The sequence below is a fragment of the Hibiscus syriacus genome, unplaced genomic scaffold, assembly GCF_006381635.1.
Source record: "Hibiscus syriacus cultivar Baekdansim isolate YM2019G1 unplaced genomic scaffold, ASM638163v2 tig00000170_pilon, whole genome shotgun sequence".
Classification (NCBI taxonomy): domain Eukaryota; kingdom Viridiplantae; phylum Streptophyta; class Magnoliopsida; order Malvales; family Malvaceae; genus Hibiscus; species Hibiscus syriacus.
Window position 1 is genome coordinate 38,007 of NW_024061771.1, and position 19,192 is coordinate 57,198.

The window sequence follows — 19,192 nt, forward strand, 5'->3', positions numbered from 1 at the left end:
GGGGTGGGTGGTGGGCACAAAGGGACCAAAATAGAATATGCTTTATTATTATTATTATTTCATTTTAATATTGTCCCGGCAAGATTAGCAACTTGTGTAAATGGGAAATTCCATGTTCAACCTTACTTTAAGGACTAAATACCAAAGTTACCCTTTTAGTTGACTTCTCTGCTAGTTTCTAGAGAAAAGAGAGAGGGTGACACAACAGTTATTTTGGTTTAATTGCAGAACCAGTCTTTCTTTAATTTTTGATGAGGTGAAAGGGAAATGGATATTCCAAATCCTTTGGAATTATACCAAGTCTCAAATTATACGTGACAAATACAAAAAAAAAGTCCCCTACTTGGGCTGGGCTTTGTGGCTGTGCTCTTGAAGATACTTGGGAAGCTTTGCACTCAAAACTGTCTTAATATTTCTAGACTATTATAATAATAATAATAATAAGTAAATATTAATTTGGATAAACTACAAGTGTGTATAGTCATTAAACTATATAACGAAAATACTGATTATATTAAAAATGTTAATCTCAAGTAAAGATCAAATATGTAATTAAATTATTTTTATTAACTTATTTAGGCCAATAAAGTTGTATCCTAACTTTCAAGTGCCAGTAGTACAAGCAAGGCTTTCTTAAGCTACGCCTCTCCAGAAGTCCCCAGTAAAATGTCCACGTGTCAATATTTGAAACGTTTCAAAATAACATAATGGATAAAATATTTTTTCTGATAAAAATAAATAGACAAAGTAAAAAGGTACTCTTTCGAAAGAATTTAGAAAATCCAAAATATTTAATAATAAAAAATAAAGATATTCTAAATTCGCACCGCTTCCCTCCGAATATTCTTCAATTTCCTGTTATATTTACCCCTTATTCTCCCTCCACCACCCCCGTTCCGTTCTGTCGTTGTTCTCTCCAGCCGTTAAGATTCAAGCAATAAGGAGTTTTCGCTATGAAATTTGGGAAGAGCCTTAGTAACCAGATCGAGGATACGTTGCCTGAATGGCGGGACAAATTCCTTTCTTATAAGGAGCTTAAGAAGAAAGTAAAGCTCATTGAACGTAATTCCGATGAGAGGCCGAATAAACGGCGTAAGTTGGATGAAAATTCTGGTGACGTGGTGGATGCCGTGGATAACTCCGTGATGGAGACGTTATGTCCAGAGAGGAGACCCGTTTTCTTAAGCTGTTGGAAGATGAGCTCGAGAAATTCAACACGTTTTTTGTTGAGAAAGAGGAAGAATACATCATTAGATTGAAGGTAATTCCAACTCTGATTTGATTTCGATCTGTTTTATTGGCGGCATTTTTTTGTTTGTTTGTTTTTCTTTTTCTCCTGCTTTCCCGATAAACAAACAGGGATGCAAAATTCATTACTAGAACCAAAACGAAACGACGTTGGTTTTTTACATTCTAATTGCTATGTAAAGATTCTAAGTTCAAGACATAACTATATGGATTTTCTATTGTGTAAATTTTGTATGCTTGTTTTATGAGTTATTTTGGACTGGGAACTTGGGATGCAGGAATTACAAGATAACGTGGCAAAGGCAAAGGATTCTAATGAAAAGATGATAAAGATTTGGAGGGAGATAGTCGACTTCCATGGCGAGATGGTTCTATTAGAAAATTATAGCGCCCTTAACTACACAGGTATTTCACCTTTTTTTTTAATCTCTTCCTCTGTTTAATACTTCAATCAAATATATATATGCCACTTGCTTTGTTTCAATGTTTTACATGATTAGTGGTACATGAATTTACCCATAACCATTAAACTTAACGGGGGAGACACTAGATTTTTTTTAAGTAAAATAAAGGTTCAAATATTGACGATTGTGAATTTAGTAAATTGAGTTTATAGGTAGTTTCCATAATATGTGTAAAATTCGATATGAATTAGTCGCTTAATAAATTGAATACTAGTTGAATACTAGTGATTTATTCAAAACAGTAGTACACGGTTTTAGCAGGCCGGATGAGTTGTTTAGGGAAAATATTAGATTTGTAGCTGCTGGGAAACTCCTGTAGAACAGCTGTATGCATTCCTTCTGACATCCATACTTTGCCGGACAACTTATTCACATCCATTCTTTAATCAAACATGAAATGTTCATCACTTCTTTAAAAGACCCATTTGACTGTACTGGGAGCATTTGCTTCACCATGTGCCTGCCACTATTATAGATTTATGCCAGTATGGTCTGACTTTCTCCAAATTGTTAGGGTTATTTGAGAAAAACCATTTGGTAAAAAGAGTTATAGACGAGATAATTAGAGTTGTACTGAATACTGCTGGGCGGTGCAGAATTGCACCATGATCTCCTGGAAACTGATTTCATTATCTAATAGAATTTGCGTGAAGATCCCCTGGATTTTTTGACGTTAATGCTTTTAAAATGCCCTTACTGCATCAAATGGATTAGATCAGTAACTCAATATGCTATGAACAGGGTTGGTGAAAATACTGAAGAAGTATGACAAAAGAACTGGTGCTTTGATCCGGTTGCCTTTCATTCAAAGGGTGTTGCGACAGCCCTTTTACACCACGGACTTGCTTCACAAGCTCGTGAAGGAGTGCGAGGCGATGCTGGAACACATCTTCCCCAAGAACGAAAAACCAGCTTCCGGTGAAGCAAAGAATGTGGGGAGCTTATACATGAAAAGCACAATATCAGCATTGCGGGTATTGAAGGAAATTCGGAGTGGAAGCTCAACTGTTAGCGTTTTCTCGTTGCCTCCACTGCAAATAAGCGGATTGGACGAGGCATGGAAAATGAGTCCTGTTCTTGAACAAGCTGCCAAGTAGTTGAATTGTGGTAATATAGGTGAATTATGCTTGAAAACGAATCTTTTTTTTTTGGGTTTAGTTTTTTACTTTTCTTACTACATTTTATGCTTTTGTAATGCAAGGCCTAGATGCAAACACATGTAAATCCTATATAACTTGAAGCTACGTTTTGGTATAATCATAAATTTATGTTCAAATGTTTATTTTAATTAATCATTTATCCTGTTGGTTTGTGTTCCTGTTTTTCGAATATGTAATGTTGAAAAAGTAACTGATTTCCTTAAGATTATGTAATATGATAAATTTTATAATATTGCACCTTCGATATTGCACTAACAAATTTAAAGAATAATATAGTAAAACAAATTAAAATAATTGTAAAAATTCAAGAATTAATTATTATTTTAATCAATCAAATCATAAAAAAAATATTAACGAGTGAAAAATTGACAACTATACTTTGTGTAATTGGATATATCTCCACCACTTCGAGGCATGACATTCTCTCTCAAAAATCAAATTTCATAGAATATGAAATTACCATCTCTTATAAATTTCAGGCCTTCTCTTTTCTTTTCTAACGTGGGATTTATATCCTCCACCTCATGAAGACATGACACTGGACTAGGTTTGTTTTTGGAGATGGAGAAAAACTCCAGCTTAGAAATATGACATATGCTGCAGTTCTCCATGCTTGTGTGACAGCTTGAAGTGTTGATGTAGGAATGTCATTCTTCAATCGCATTAAGACACCTACAGTTACACAATGTGTTCTGCTGGTAGCCCTTCTAGCTCGTGATAGACTCTTCGATGAGGCACGCAACTATAACAAGGAACACCAGATTGAAAATAGTGCCAGATGATTTGAGAGCTTTGCTAGATGGATGCAGGATCCAGCAGCAGGTAAAGATGGGGAAACGAATTGTTGAGCAGCCTTGTGAATTGGAAGCCCCTCAATGCTGCACGGTTGATAATCTGAAGGTAACAACAATCAAAGAAATTGGTTTGGAACATAAGATGTTTACCACCCCAGAATCAGAGCTGATATAATACATTAGGAGTTGCAGCAGTTGATGAAGAAAATGGAAGATAAAAGAGGACATGGACCTAGTTCAGAATTTAGCCTCCATGATGTCAATGTGAAGCGTGAATGTATTCCAATTGGACATTCTCAATTTTCAACATTAACAAGTAAAAACAACAACAAAAACGTGTTGATCAAATGATAAGAAAGGCGTCTAACGTTATCAATTCCCATTTCTTATATGCACAGTTCTTGCACCTCCCCAGTTCCACTTTGATCCACTTGTTAATGCATTAATTATTTCAAAAAGAGAAAGCATTTCTATCACAAATGGTTCCACGTATTCCACTACAAAGAGTAGCCCGAATTTCGACGAAAAGACAGGCCAATAATGCAACTTAAGCAAATCCCATTGTGCATATATAATTTGCTCGAATTTGGTTTTGTTTAGCACAGGTTTTGAAAATGGGAGGTTTTTGGTTGGTTTCTGTAGCGAAGTACTTGGTGATGTTTTCTTTAGTTGAGGGGCAGGGATCAGGTTTGCAGAATGGATTTTATTCTTCTTCATGTCCAAAGGCTGAAGCTGTTGTAAGATCCATAGTTGAATCTCACTTCAACAATGATCCTCCCGTTGCAGCTGGCTTGCTTAGGCTTCATTTCCATGACTGTTTTGTTCAGGTCACTCTCTTCTTCTTCCTGATTTATTGTGGTGGAAGTGTTACTGATCACATGACTTCCGTGCAGGGATGTGACAGCTCGGTGTTGATCTCCGGCTCTTCCAGCGAGAGAAGTGCATTGCCAAACCTTGGACTTCGAGGATTCAAAGTTATTGACGATGCAAAAACGCAGCTGGAATCTCTATGCCTTGGAGTAGTCTCGTGTGCTGACATCCTAGCATTGGCAGCTCGGGACGCGGTTGACTTGGTAGCTTTCTTTCTTTCTCTACTAACAATAAACCCGAGCTCGTACGCACAAACATACATCGACATGAGATTTTCATTAATTTGATTCCATTTCAGATTGATGGTCCAAGTTGGACCGTTCCAACCGGAAGAAGGGATGGCAGGGTTTCTTCATCATCACAAGCCTCAAGTTTACCGTCTCCACTTGGTTCCATTGCTGCTCAAAGGCAAAAATTTGCAGCAAAAGGCCTCGACGATAAAGATCTTGTAACATTAGTCGGTATGCATATACTACGTACATAGTTTCTTCGCCACCAAGTTTCCGATTGCTTAATTACATGTTATGTTTTCTATGGCAGGGGCACATACCATTGGGCAAACGGATTGCTTGTTCTTTCGCTACCGCCTATATAACTTCACAGTAACCGGAAGTGCAGACCCGACGATTAACCAATCATTCTTAGTACAACTCAAAACTTTATGTCCGAGAAACGGTGACGGTTCGAAAAGGGTGGCATTAGATATAAACAGCCCAACGAAGTTTGACGTGAGCTTCTTCAAAAATGTTCGTGATGGAAAAGGAGTATTAGAATCGGACCAGAGGCTTTGGGGAGATGCTGCTACGCGTAGGGTAGTGGAAAAATATGCAGGGAACATAAGAGGATTGTTGGGGTTAAGGTTTGATTATGAGTTTCGTAAAGCGATGATAAAGATGAGTAGGATTGAAGTGAAAACTGGGTCCGAAGGAGAGATTAGGAAGATATGTTCAAAGACTAATTAATCATTGATTGCATTGTTTAGCAGTAACAGAACATCTCTGTTACATGCACTACGAAAGTCCTCTATTTTGCAAATCTCATTCTTGATGCCAAAAAGAATCTCATATATGGCTGTATGTTATTTATAAATACAATCTAAAATAAATTATGTAAAATTTTAAATGAAGAATTTTTTTTTGAAATAATCGAAATGGTACTTATTGATCACTACATTTTTGTAATTAATCTATAATTTGTCTAAAAGCATCAATTGGAAATGCTTGACATTCTCTTCTTGATTGAGACTTAATTATATTATGTAATTAAGCATTGGGGTTTAGGACGGCAGCAGGCTTCCTATTTGGCAGCTTGTCACGATTCGGATGAAGAATCTTTAATTTTCTTGGTAGAATAATGTCGATCCCCGTTTGGAGTTTGCGTAAAGCCGCCGAGGGATGCTGTTTTTCTTATAAATATTTATACATTGATTCTGTAAATAAATTCAGCTTCTGTATTAATACCCTTTTGTTTGTATTAGAATATTGTTCTTCCTCGGCCCTTATATAACCACAATAGCTGTAGGTGGGCTCTCAGCACCGGCAGCTATTTCGTTGTGAGAAGCTTCAAAAATGGAGGTTATCAACAGGTACATTACTATCAAGCACCACGTAGATGGGGCCCCACAAGACTCTGATTTCGAGCTCAAGTCTTCACCCCTTTCTCTTTCCCTGGAACCTGGCTCCGATGAGGTCATTGTCAAAAATCTCTACGTTTCAATCGACCCTTACCAATTAAACCGCATGAAAAGCTATAGCTCCTCACAAGAAAGTTCAGCCTATGCAGTCGCCATTACTCCTGGTGAGGTAAGTTTGCCCAGCATGCCCCTCCTCAGGCTCAGTTAATTGAATCTCTTTCGAGGATTTTTTTCATACCATTATTTTCTGTTTTGGGACAGGATATCGATGCTTATGGTGTTGGCAAAGTTGTGGCTTCTGGGAACCCTAAATTTGACAAGGGTGACATTGTTTCCGGACTCCTCAAGTGGGGGGAATTCACGGTGGTAAAACCTGGTGGCATGTTGAACAAGCTCGACCCCATGGGCTTTCCCTTGTCTTACCACGCTGGAATTTTGGGTAAACCACTATTTCATTATTTTTATATGCCATTAGCTCCTCAGTCATCACTGCTTATCATCTGCACATGTTCAAAACCATATGCTTTGTTTCAGCGTTCAGTGGACTGACAGCCTATGCTGGATTGTTCGAGATATGCAAGCCCAAGAAAGGGGAGAAAGTGTTCGTTTCTGCTGCTTTGGGATCAGTCGGGAACTTGGTTGGCCAGTTTGCCAAAGTGTTCGGTTGTTACGTAGTTGGATGCGCTGGAAGCAAAGAAAAGGTCAGATTAATTAACACAAATTGTCCATCGTTCATGGTTTAGTTGGTTTGAAGAATCTTAGCACAAAGCGATGATTTTCAAATGTGCATACAAAATTGTCAGGTAGCGTTGCTTAAAGAAAAGCTTGGCTTTGATGATGCATTCAACTACAGGGAAGAAACTGATTTAAAGTCAACTCTCCGGAGGTATTTCCCGGATGGGATTGACATATATTTCGACAACGTAGGGGGAGATATGCAAGAAGCAGCAGTGAGTAACATGAACATCAATGGTCGGATAGCCGTCTGTGGGGTGATTTCAGAGTATACAGATCGCGAAAAACGAGCTGCGCCGAGTATGATCGACGTTGTTTACAAGAGAATCAAGATCCAAGGGTTTCTGGCTGGTGATTACTTGAACCTTTTTGGTGACTTCCTTTCGACGACTTGTGATCACCTTCGGACGGGTAAAATTCAGCCACTGGAAGACATCTCGGAAGGGGTTGAGAGTATCCCTTCTGCTTTGATCAATCTCTTTAGAGGACAAAACATTGGAAAGAAGATTATTAAAATTGCAGAACAGTGATATATTGCTTCACCTAATAATTTTCGCCAGCGTAACATGAGGAAAGAAATATGCTTAGGCCACCATCTGTAATTGCCTCACTGCACCTTATGACGAAATATAAAGTAGACAAATCATGAATTAAAAGGCTTAATTGCCTTTCAATCCTCATACGCTTCGAAACTTTTTAAAATTTAAACACGTGGCGTTGTAAAATTCAAGGTTCTTATCTAAAAAAAAAACAATGTTAACATTGGTACATTTGTGGACGTGAAAATAGTGTTTGAATAAGCCACATAATGCTTCATTATACGTGGAGTTGTTTCAAGGCTTCGGGCCCCAGCAATTGGTGGGTTCGGACGATAAACTCTAACCTTGCAGACCCAGTAAATGTAAAGAAGATGTAGACTTTTCACCGGTTGTTATTAGTTTCTAATCAGTCTATTGTCGATGTTTACTTTAGAACAATCAGTCTTAAGTTCAGTGAATCAAGAGAAATACGAACGTGTCATTTAACTACAAATTCCCTAATTAACGCCTCTGAAGTTCAACCCCTCCAAGTTTCCATATTTAAATCCGATCCTTCTAGTTCTTGCCCCCAACAGAATCACCACCTTTGCAGCAATAAAAAGCTCTTCCCTTGGTGCTCCGGTACGAAACCCACCACCAACCAGCATGGGAGACGCCACCGGAACCTCCTCCTCATCCACCACCATCTCCCCTTCCATCCTCAAAAAAATTATCCTCTCATACACCTACGTAGCCATATGGATCTTCCTTTCCTTCACCGTGATTGTCTACAACAAATTCATCCTGGACAAAAAGCTCTACAACTGGCCTTACCCCATCTCCCTAACGCTCATCCACATGGGATTCTGTTCCTCCATAGCTTTCCTCCTCGTTCGAGTCTTCCTTGTCGTCGACCTCCCTTCTTCTATGACTCCCCAACTCTACCTTTCCTCTATTGTTCCCATCGGCGCCCTTTACTCCCTTTCCCTTTGGCTCTCCAACTCGGCCTACATCTATCTCTCCGTTTCCTTCATCCAAATGCTCAAAGCCCTCATGCCGGTTGCCGTTTACTCCATCGGCGTCCTCTTTCGTAAAGATGCTTTCAAGTCTTCCACCATGGCTAACATGCTCGCTATTTCTGCCGGTGTCGCCATCGCTGCTTATGGAGAAGCCAAATTCGATACCTGGGGTGTCTTGTTACAGCTCGGAGCTGTTGCTTTTGAAGCCACGAGGCTGGTTTTAATCCAAATACTCCTCGGTTCGAAAGGAATCAACCTTAACCCCATTACTTCCCTTTATTACGTCGCCCCTTGTTGTTTCGTTTTCTTGCTTGTTCCCTGGGTCGCCGTGGAACTACCTTCACTTAAAGAAAACTCAACCTTCCATTTCGATTACTTCATCTTCGGGACCAACTCCTTTTGCGCCTTCGCTTTGAACCTGGCGGTGTTTTTGTTGGTGGGGAAGACATCCGCGCTGACGATGAACGTGGCGGGAGTTGTCAAAGACTGGTTGCTGATAGCTTTTTCGTGGTCGGTGATCAAAGACAGGGTGACCGCTGTTAACTTGTTTGGTTATGGGGTAGCGTTTTTGGGGGTTGCTTATTATAATCATTCGAAGCTGAAAGCGCTTAGAGAGAAGGAAGCAGCAGAGAGGAAGGATGAAGAAACGGGGAGATTGTTGGATGAAAGAGAAGGGGATGGGAGCAGCAGAAGAGATGAATCTCAGGGTTAATCTTTGTTTTTAACTTTTTAGATAGTGATACGATTAGACTCGAAAGAGATTTATAATTATAGAGGTGTTTTAGTTTCTTTCTTTTCTCTGCATGTTCTGCTTATGGTCCAGTTATATATTGTCGATTGGCATCCCATGTTGTTTTAGACCAAAATAAAATACTGAATGAATTATTTATGTATTCGCTAATTTTACTTATGCTTGTGGATCTATAGATTTTACTTGGGTTTGAATCAACCGTATTTTAGGTTTTTTTTATACTACCTGCATTTTACCGACATCAGTAATCCCGAGTTCACAAAAATCACTTTTTTTTTAATTAATATGAATAAATATAAAATAATATATGTCTATAAATAATTATTTATATTTTGATATGTAGTTATTTTAATTTATTTGATATTCGAATCCAAAATTTAAAAAAGAAAAACATCGATCGTACTAGTTGACGAGTAGTGAACTACTCGGAAGGAACAGTACAGTGAAAGAGCTGGCTCAAAGATGACCACGATATGCTGAAGCTCTCCCTTGATTAACTGGCTCAAATATACTGTTAATTTTCTTTTCATTTGAGCCACTCTCTCTTATGAAACTGTCATGATTACCCGCCAACTCCTTTTTATCGCCAACCAACGATCAACGGCCTCTAGGAACTTGCTCGACGAAAGCCCTTGCACAAACCCAACCCTCCTTCGCCCAGTTAACCGGTCTCTGCCCACCTTTTTTGGCGTTAATCTTCACTTTGATGCCTTTAAAAAGTTCAAACAACTCCTTAATTCGGGCCAATTTAATGCCATCGAAGAAGTTACGCCGACTCTTGCTCTTAAGGGGTCTTGCGGTAATTCAAAGCAAGGGACGCAGGTTCACAAATTTGCTATCAACTCCGGGCTCATGTCCTTTATTACGGTTCCGAATTCATTGATGAACATGTACTCTAAATCTGGGCAGTTTGATAAGGCTTTGTGCATCTCTGAGGGCTTAAATGATCCCAATATAGTTTTATGGAGTAATCTGCTTTCGGGGTTTCAAAGAAGTGAAGAAGCGTTCAATTTTGTTCTGAGGATGAATCGTAATGGGGTTCTTTTCGATGCAGTAACTTGTACAACAGCGCTTTCTTTCTGTTTTGACCTCGAAGGCTGTCTTCTCGGGTTGCAGTTGCATGCACTTTTAATGAAGACTGCATTAGGTTGCGACGTCAATGTGGGAAATGCCCTTATAACTTTGTATTCTAGGTGGAAACGTTTAGAGGAAGCTCAAAGGGTGTCGATGAAATGCCGATCAGAGATTTGGTTTCATGGACTGGGATCCTCTCGGGGTACAGCCAGGAGGATAGTTATGGGTTAAAAGCGTTTTGGATATTCATTAAAATAGTAAAACAAAGAATATACCTTGATCATGTACCATTTACTGTGGCAGCTTCAGTCTGTGGTCGTCAGAGGAACTTAGATGTTGGAAGACAAATTCATGGTCTATGTATAAAACAAGGGTATGGTACGCATGTTTCTGTTTGTAATGTTTTGATGTCAATGTATGCAAAGTGTGAGGTTGTTGAAGATGCAAAATCAGTATTCGGAAGAATGAATGACTGTAATGTGATCTCATGGACTACAATGATTTCTAGTGATGACAAGTATGCTGTAAACCACTTCAATGAAATGCGATCAAATCATGTTTCTCCAAACAATGTTACATTACAAACAATAGGTTCCTTCAATAATTTGATAGGCGCATTCTTCAATAGGTTTTGTTTTGCCTTTTTCGGCGTTAGGTTTTGGAAGAACAAACCAAACCAAAGCTTAACAGTTAGCTCCATACAGCGAAACGAAGGGGAGATGGCAATGGAGATGGACAGCCCGAAACCTTTTCATGTAGACGTGGGGAATCTTTTTGCTTTCAACCCTTTTCATAGCTTTCCTTCGCTCCCCGCTTCCAGGTTTACTTCTTTCTCTTTTTCTTTTATAATTGCAGATTTGTATCAAATTAGCTGAAATAGGTTTCCTTCTTTTGTTTCTCATTTAATTTTTTCGATTTCTGCAATGGGTTTTGAATTTGATGCTATAAATGGACATACTTTGGAATTGGGGATACTTGGTTTCCTTCAAACCTAGTTTAGTGGGTCTTTTCAAAGCGTAGTCTATTGTTTGGTTTATAAAGAAGTCGTTGTTTATTTTCGTTCGCGTTCCTTTCCTTTATCTTATATGTCTGCTGGACAATATGTTTAGGGATGAGCTAGTGAAGGAATGTTTACAGGAGGGCACCAAGTTAGTTCAAGACGTTGCAGATAGTCTTTTTAACTTGCCTTCAACTGAGGAAATAAAGGAAAATTTTAAAGAATTGAAGATATGGGAAGGTCGAATAGATACGAGGGCAGTGGAGGATGTGGTTAATATGGGTCTCTCAAACCAAGAGCTGAGCGAGGATACTTTAATTCTCAAATCCAGGCAGATCCAAAGAGCAAAGGCGAGGAAAAACAAAAAATACAGTTCTATTCAAAGCATTCAGGAGAAATTCGTAAATTCAAAAAGGAAGAATAGAATTTGTCGAATGAAGAAAAGTAAGAAGAAGATACAGAGCGAAGAAGAATTGAATGAACTTGAAGGTAGGTCCCTATCTGATTTTGACATACAAGCAGGATGCCAGAGACTAAAGAGGGAAGCGATGTTAATGTTACAGATTGGTAGAGAATTAGGAATAGAGTTCAAAGGCTCAGAAGAGAAGTTGGTTCGAGAAATAATAGCCTTGGAGGAATTGGAAGGTGAATCTCAATCTATGTCCATTGAATTTTAGTTGTCTTCATAAGGGGATGTTTTGAAAAGAAGTTATTATCCTGGTTGTAAATCTGTTATATTTTCTTCTTTACTATGCTGGCTTTGTGGTGTAATTAGAGAGTTCGTGTGTTTAATTCATGGTTGTTCATGCCTGGGGGTTGTAAGGAAAGAGTATTTGGCTGTTTCTTCAATGTTTTAGTGATTGTACTATCTGTTTGTTATCTTCGAGTCTGGAATGGAACAGAGGTTGTTGCTGCTGTTTTGACAGAAGTTTTGGTTCTGCTGGTATGAGATGGAGTGTGTCCAAAAAAATTGTCAATGGTGTTATGGTAGCTGGTTGTTGTTGGTACGTTGTTGAATTCAAAATTGTGGAAACCGAGACGATATGGTGGATTTCTTCAATCTTAGGTTAAAGTGCTGAATTTAAGTATCATTGTTCTTGAGAAAGTTGGATTGTGAATGGCCTTGATAAGCTGGAAAATTTTGGATCTTTTGTTTTGTAAGATGTCTATATTGTGGGGAATGATAGTATTGCAGGAGGTTTTTGTGGTGGCATGATTTCGATCATTTTTGTTTGCCTTAGGGGTCTCGGACAATGTATTGTATTCTATTGAGCAGTGTTTGTTCAACGTTTCAAGGGCTGGATTTTTGTGTCAATTAGATACTGTTCTGATGAATATTAAGTGGAGGTTTTTTAGTAGGAATAATTAAGGAAGAGCCATTACCATTGGTGTTGTATTTGCACTGCTGGGTGAAAGACGATTGTGGTATGGTTGATTGGTTGGTTATTGTTTGGTTTGTTGATAGATTCATGACTTCAAGCTTGGTGATATTAGGAAAGACCTTGTTTTGGATTCCATAGTATTGTTTGTGTTAGCGTAATCTTCTTCGAGAATTACTTTGGTAGCCCACTCTGGAGTGTGTGGAAATGTTTTTATGTCTCGGTATGAGTTTCCTGGTGTCGAGTTTTGTTCTGTCGATTGGATTTGTTTTGTTGGTTTTTACTTTTGAGCGTTTTGATGGTTGTAATGTTATGTTTTTTTTTATGGCCAAGAGTGTGAATTTGTAGGGGGTGGGTTTCTTGTGCATCTGGGTTCTGTTTTTTTTGGTTCGATGCGTTTGTTTTGTTCTCTTATGTAGTACTCTTTTCCTCCAATTAGAATAGGGAGGTTTTTAATGAGGCTCATAAGTTGAACTTTGACTCTTTATTTAATTTAATAAATTGTCCTTTGCTGAGAAAAAAAACTGAGGATGTAGATGGACCGCTTGTTAAGCTGCCTCCCCCAACAAACTTCATAGGGAGAAGCATGTAAGCCTACCCTTATAATTAATTCATTTTTAATTCTGTAATTTTGGACTTCTGTAAACCAAGACTAAAGAACAAGTATATCCTACCAAATGAATTTGAATTTTTTTTTTGGTTATTTATATGCATTGAAAATTCTAGTTTGTAAGGTTTCGTGAAACCTGAAATGCTTTATTGGCTTGTGCTTTCAGCTTCCGAAGCCTAAACCTCCCACGAAATGGGAGGAGTTTGCTAAAAGGAAATGTAAATCATTTCACCTGTCATACATGGCTATGTTTGAATTTAGAGTTAAATCTCATTTTCCATGGGTCTGCTGATTCTCTACTTTTTGGTTGTTCTCTTTTGAGATATCTTTTAGGTATAAAGAAACGTAAAAAGGGAGAAAGTTGTATGGAATGAACAGACTGGTACATGGAAACGTTGTTTTGGTTATGATCTTGTCAATGATGATAAAGATATACCAATCATCGAGGCCAAGATGACTGATGGTGAGTAATTAATGAGTTGCCTTCCTTGCTTGGAAGAAAAGAAATATAGTTGACTTTTTTGTTGATCATTGTTGTTTTTATTTTGCAGAGCCTGGAGTGGATCCTTTTGCTAAAAGACAAGATTATAAGAAGAAACGAGTTGATAAACAAGAGAAGAATCGCCTCCAGAAATTGAAGCAAGCTGCAAAAGTTGGTGCTTTGCCAAGGTTTTTCCTATCCATTGTAGTTTTCTATATGTACAATCACAATTATTATATTCAACAAGAAACTGATAGCTTAATCATATTTGAGATATTGTTGGTATAAATGGCTCCTCTTAGCCTATTCTTCATCTAGCATCATTAATTCATTATGCTGCATTAGCCTCTAAGTCCTATTCTATGATATTAATACTATTCCTTTACACCCTAACATTTATGTTATTTTAACACTTTAGGGGTTAGACTATGATTGCTGACCATAGTCATAGGAATTTCTTATAAACATCAATGAGTTTGAAGTCATTGTTGATTCTTTCCTATTGGCATTATTTTCATCCTAACTGCTCTAGTTCTTGATGAGAAAACTCTAGCGGTTGCTTTAGCTTGCATTGAAAAAACTCTAGCTCTTTGGTTGAGTTTCATGTAATTGCTTCTCATCTGATTCTTGTAACTTTTTAGAGGATACTTTATCTTTTTGCGGATGCTAGAGTCTGGCTATTTTTAATGTTTTTGTTTATTTTTAACTTGAAGTGGTTTGCTGCAGCCATGTTCAGCTTGCTGCTACAGCTCTGTCCATAACAGGAACACAGGCTCCACCTAAGAAAGTTACGAAAGATGAATTAGGGAATGTTGCTGGGATGGCCGCCACTTCTACGGCTAGTGGGGGGGGGGAGATTTGATGGAGAAAAGCCTGCTAAAAAGCAAGGAAAGCATCGCAAGGTTTGCATCCTTGGCCTTCACTTTAGTGTACATATCTCTGATGAATTGTGATGGCATGCTCTAATATGGTCATTTTGTACTTTTGTTAGTTCTTACCTGTTGGTCGAAGGATCAGGGATAGGCTCGTGAGAGAAGGAACAAACTGAGAGTGTTCTAAATAAGCTTATCTCTAAGCATTCGCACGAGATACTCGATGTTGACAAGGTATGCTTGAGCCATATGATTTGGCCAACTTAGGTTCATCAGTTGATATTCCAAAATGGAAATGCATTTTTAAACTGAGAATGATTTTTAATTTAATTTTATGTTATTTTTGAGATCAGGCTGTTACGATGTATAACGTGAAGAAAGCTAGGAGTAAAAGGAATCAAGAAGGGAAGTCCTCATCGACCACAAACAAGCTGAAACCAAAAAAGCAACCTCATAAGAAGACTGGAAAGAAGGGAGGAGCAGGGTCTTTCAATTCAAGAAAGGGAAGGCAAAATGAATTTATTAATGGGGTTCCAGTACAATCACAATTTTGTTTACTGCGGAACAAGAGAGACAAACGAACTAATTTTATGTTTCATTTCCGATCACAGCTGAAAAATCTCGACTTTAATGAACTAATAGATTAATTATTGATGGTTTTTTTCTCAAGTAATTGAAGATGTGAATTAGCTTTTGTATGTCATATTTTCTGTGACCTAAGAATAAACTTGACTTTAAATGGTCAAAACTTATTACCTTTTTTAATTCTATTATTGTATTTACAATGATTAAAACTTTCAAATACTTTATGTATCGTCTTTGGTCTGTAGTTGGCGGAAGTGTGAGGTAATTTAAAATATTTTTGGACCAAGCCTTGGTGCTATTCTATTTAATTAAATTCAATTATTCAGGCATTTAATAAATTTATGTATTACACGAAAACACAAACCGAGAGAAGAGTTTTGGTAAATGTTTTGAAATATATTTATTTTATTATTGTGAATTCGTCAGCTCTTCGGTGTTTCAAATAGCAGACCAAAAATCCACTTGTTTTTTACTCATTAAAGTCCATACTTGTCATTCTCTCTCTCCCACATTGAAAAAGTCGCACTTCACCACGTACCTCCGGACCCAGCGTCCCTTCACCTTGTACCAATAAAAACCTATAACCAACCGCCACAGAGTTCCAGAGCATAAACCAGAGAAGAAGGAAAAGACTTTTGAAGAAGAGATGGAGGGTTTGCAGAGGTCTACGACGTCATTTAGGAGGCAAGGATCGTCGGGTTTGGTATGGGACAACAAGGCCGTATCGGGGGATTTGAACCAAATGACAGAAAATAAAGAAAGCAGCCGAGGGAGACGAAGCCGATCAGACGAAGGCAGCGGCGGACATACCTACCGCACGACCAAGGCGGCTACTCCTAGCGTGGATCCTCCTTCTCCAAAGCTATCCGGTTGCGGTTTTTGTGGGGTTTTTGGCAAACCAGATGCCGTCAAGAAAAGAAGATCAAACAAGCGCAAGGCCTGATGATCACTACATAATTTTTTTGTTTATGTTTACTTTAATGTGATACGCAGCTTTCCACATTCCATTTCAAATTATATGTGTGCTGTTCTCGTGTAGAATTTCAACAGCTTATGTTTCATGGGATTTTGTTATAGAGATGCTTTCCTTTTCTCTTTCAATTTCCCCTGAGCTTTGGGTTGATTCCATTTCAATTTGTTCTTAAAGGTTCAATGTATCCCAACAGAAACTCAGGTAAAATTGAGCTACTAAATTCCAAACCCCCTTCAATAAATGAATTTATTCATTTTGGACTGGTAAGGCAGCCGACTTTTAATTTGTTCGTTAGCCGATAGTCCATAGCTTGATTGATGAGGCGCCCACCGATCCCATCATTTATGACCCAAAATGGTTCCAAACCACTCCCATCAAATTCAACAATTGCTCTCCTCATCTTCTGCCACTTGGGCTTCGGTTCATTTTCTAAATTAATAATAAATTAAATGTCATTCTTGTAAGTTAATGTATATTATAAATTCTTCAATTATCAGCACTTCATCTTGAAGTTACGTCAAAAAGGACAAGCCCATCAAGCCACCTATTTACACGCATTGCTATCACACTCCTCCTATCAGCAGCCACAGAGGTGCCAAAAGGGTCCAGTCTGGCTGCCAATAATTCATGTAGAAATTCATAATAATCGTACACTGTTACAGTGATTTTGTCATTTACAAACATCATGCCAAGGGACATCCAATTCGATAAAACAAATAGAGGGGAGAACAGGGGCCTATATTTGATTAGTAGCCTTCAATTGTCTAATTCGCAACCCTACGAACTTTAGTTTTGAATATTAAAATGTACAGTTTCTCCATTGAGAAATAAAGGAAGCAACCCGTTGAGTGTGTAACAAATGAGCCGAAATTTGATCCCACGATACAATGCCAGGTCGGTCCATAAACTTTATCAAACTCCTGTATAAAAAAAGCCCAAACTGTTGGCCGTAAGACATATATAAAAGGATAAAAAGAAGATAAATTGAATGCCTAAAATGGTTAAAAAAAGAACTCACGGTACAGATTGGACATTAACTCGACATTATATATACTATTCCATTGTTCTACCCATGCAAATGACTCAAAGGGAAAATGAAGAAAAAATAAAAGAAAAGTTACTTGATTTGAATTTGAGGGTCCTCTTGCTGTTTTTACACATGGTGTGTTGGATCAGGTCTCATCTCACTATGGATTCCCATACTTGAGGTTTCAGAACTGAAACTCTTTTATTCTGCTATATATATATATACATATTAAAGCTGTATTTTTTTTTATCATTTTTCAAGAATGTAAGGAATAGCCAAAAATACAAGAGTCAAGGGTTCCATGTGCGACTTAACACCTAGATTCTGCTGAAAGAAACAGATTGGAAAGAAAGTCATCATTTCTATCTGTCCTGCAGAGTATTGTCTCCTTCCTTGTGACTCGTGAGGTTCCGTGAATAAGCCTCAATCATTCAAACTCAGGCAATTCCAAAAAGAAACACTTCCATAATCAATCTACCTACCTAGCTAGATAAATCCACTGTCATTACATACTGTGAAACTGTGAATCGATTAAAAGAGCTTATTCGTTTTTATATGAATCTACATGTACAATGCTAAACTGATCTTGAAAATGCAGAGCTTGTGAAAGAGTTGAGGTTTTTGGAACATACCTTCTTGATGTTATAAGCCATGTGCCTGGAGCTAAACTTCTCCAAACTATCGTATGTTCTTCTGGCAGAGCGGAAGGCATGCACTTGCATGAACCCGGGCATGTCGGAAACCAAAACTTTCACCTGAAGAAACGAGATCACTGATAACAGATTCGTCTCGACGTGGGATACTGACTTTCTTCCTTCAACAACCACCTTTCCTCCTTCGATACCTTCTTTTTCGATTCCCTTCTGGCCACCCCTGTCTACAGTTTGGCCATTTTCTAGTTTCTTCAACAACAAACTCGGTGAAACAGGCTTGTTATTTGCCGCTACAGAAGGCTCGGGTTTTGGCTTCTGACTTCGTGTACTTGACCTATAAAAATTGCTAAAGAAACCACTTATTAGTTTCTTCTGCTTTTTCTCTCTGGAAGCCATTAATTTCTCTCTCTCTCACTGTGTCTTATTCTAATAATATTGTATTAGTCTATGAAGTCAAGCCACGAAGGTGCATAAATATATATATAATGTGAGAAGGGGAGGTGTCTGGGAGTCATTACCAGCCATATAGAAAATAATAATACGATTAGAAAGTGGACGGAATAATTTATATAAGCAAACCATGTGTTGTTGCCTGTGATAAAGGATAAATTAAAGGGTGATGATTGCTTTGAAGAGATTTGATGGGCCTTTTTCTGTAACATGCAAGGTTTAGTCCGAGTGTCTGGGTTAGAGTTGATTTAGAGTTTGGGGGGGGGGGCATATTTGTGAAGAGCCGGCACCCACATGGGGATCTTCCATTAGGCTACCTAACGGAACTGTCACTTTCAAATGATTATATTTGTGTTGGGATTATACTTTGTAGATTAGACGAAAAATTAAGATAAAATTACAATAATATGATGGGTATAATTCTAATTAACAGATTGGTTAGTGGTAAACAGTTTGATATCACTTAAGTAAAGTCTTAGGTTGAAGTTCTCGTGTATGCATAAAATCTCAGTTGAGAGAGTCACACATCATAACTGAGTGTGCGATGTTGGTCGATTCAGAATTTGTAAGAAAAAAATATGATGGGTATAGTTCCGGTAATAAAAGACAGATTAGCAGTGATCAACTAATTCTAGATAATGAGTTTTCAATCTATTAAGAAATTATGTTCCAACTAATATAACCATATAGGTGTGATTTTGGCTCTGCCTAGAATAATTTATAATTTACCTTCAATTACTTTTTATATATTTCAATCACTTGTATGATTGGACCACATAGATTAAGATTTAGCCCTCCTATTTATTAACATGTCAGAAGTCGGCTATTAAACTAAAGGATAGAAAAGCCTGCAATTATTTTTTGTTTCATGGCTTTCATCCTTCCAGACTAGCTAGCAC

General features: G+C 38.0%; 5 protein-coding genes and 3 pseudogenes across 5 annotated transcripts; 7 read left to right on the plus strand and 1 right to left on the minus strand.

Annotated features, from left to right (window-relative positions):
- Positions 1 to 842: 842 nt before the first annotated feature.
- LOC120139929 lies at positions 843 to 2,923 on the plus strand (annotated as a pseudogene).
- Positions 2,924 to 3,601: 678 nt separating this feature from the next.
- On the plus strand, positions 3,602 to 5,540 carry LOC120136757 (peroxidase 25-like). Its single transcript, XM_039152750.1, has 7 exons — positions 3,602 to 3,772; positions 3,850 to 3,943; positions 4,065 to 4,155; positions 4,253 to 4,493; positions 4,560 to 4,739; positions 4,835 to 4,997; positions 5,077 to 5,540. Exons 1-7 carry the CDS (start codon positions 3,602 to 3,604, stop codon positions 5,496 to 5,498), a joined length of 1,362 nt encoding a protein of 453 aa, XP_039008681.1. The 3' UTR covers positions 5,499 to 5,540.
- Positions 5,541 to 6,073: 533 nt separating this feature from the next.
- On the plus strand, positions 6,074 to 7,434 carry LOC120139725 (2-alkenal reductase (NADP(+)-dependent)-like). The gene is made up of 4 exons (XM_039154898.1): positions 6,074 to 6,338; positions 6,431 to 6,608; positions 6,704 to 6,870; positions 6,973 to 7,434. The coding sequence occupies exons 1-4, from the start codon at positions 6,105 to 6,107 to the stop codon at positions 7,432 to 7,434; spliced, it is 1,041 nt and encodes a 346-aa protein (XP_039010829.1). The 5' UTR covers positions 6,074 to 6,104.
- A 523-nt stretch (positions 7,435 to 7,957) lies between these two features.
- On the plus strand, positions 7,958 to 9,347 carry LOC120140025 (probable sugar phosphate/phosphate translocator At5g25400). The gene has a single exon (XM_039155117.1). It carries the CDS (start codon positions 8,089 to 8,091, stop codon positions 9,151 to 9,153), a length of 1,065 nt encoding a protein of 354 aa, XP_039011048.1. The 5' UTR covers positions 7,958 to 8,088; the 3' UTR covers positions 9,154 to 9,347.
- Positions 9,348 to 9,750: 403 nt separating this feature from the next.
- On the plus strand, positions 9,751 to 10,841 carry LOC120136852 (annotated as a pseudogene).
- Positions 10,842 to 10,915: 74 nt separating this feature from the next.
- Positions 10,916 to 15,252, plus strand: LOC120136945 (annotated as a pseudogene).
- A 433-nt stretch (positions 15,253 to 15,685) lies between these two features.
- LOC120140323 (uncharacterized protein At1g15400-like) lies at positions 15,686 to 16,223 on the plus strand. Its single transcript, XM_039155337.1, has one exon. It carries the CDS (start codon positions 15,837 to 15,839, stop codon positions 16,131 to 16,133), a length of 297 nt encoding a protein of 98 aa, XP_039011268.1. The 5' UTR covers positions 15,686 to 15,836; the 3' UTR covers positions 16,134 to 16,223.
- A 687-nt stretch (positions 16,224 to 16,910) lies between these two features.
- On the minus strand, positions 16,911 to 18,300 carry LOC120140128. The gene is made up of 2 exons (XM_039155180.1): positions 17,823 to 18,300; positions 16,911 to 17,083 (listed from the first exon to the last, which is right to left on the minus strand). Exons 1-2 carry the CDS (start codon positions 18,237 to 18,239, stop codon positions 16,928 to 16,930), a joined length of 573 nt encoding a protein of 190 aa, XP_039011111.1. The 5' UTR covers positions 18,240 to 18,300; the 3' UTR covers positions 16,911 to 16,927.
- Between the last annotated feature and the right edge of the window lie 892 nt (positions 18,301 to 19,192).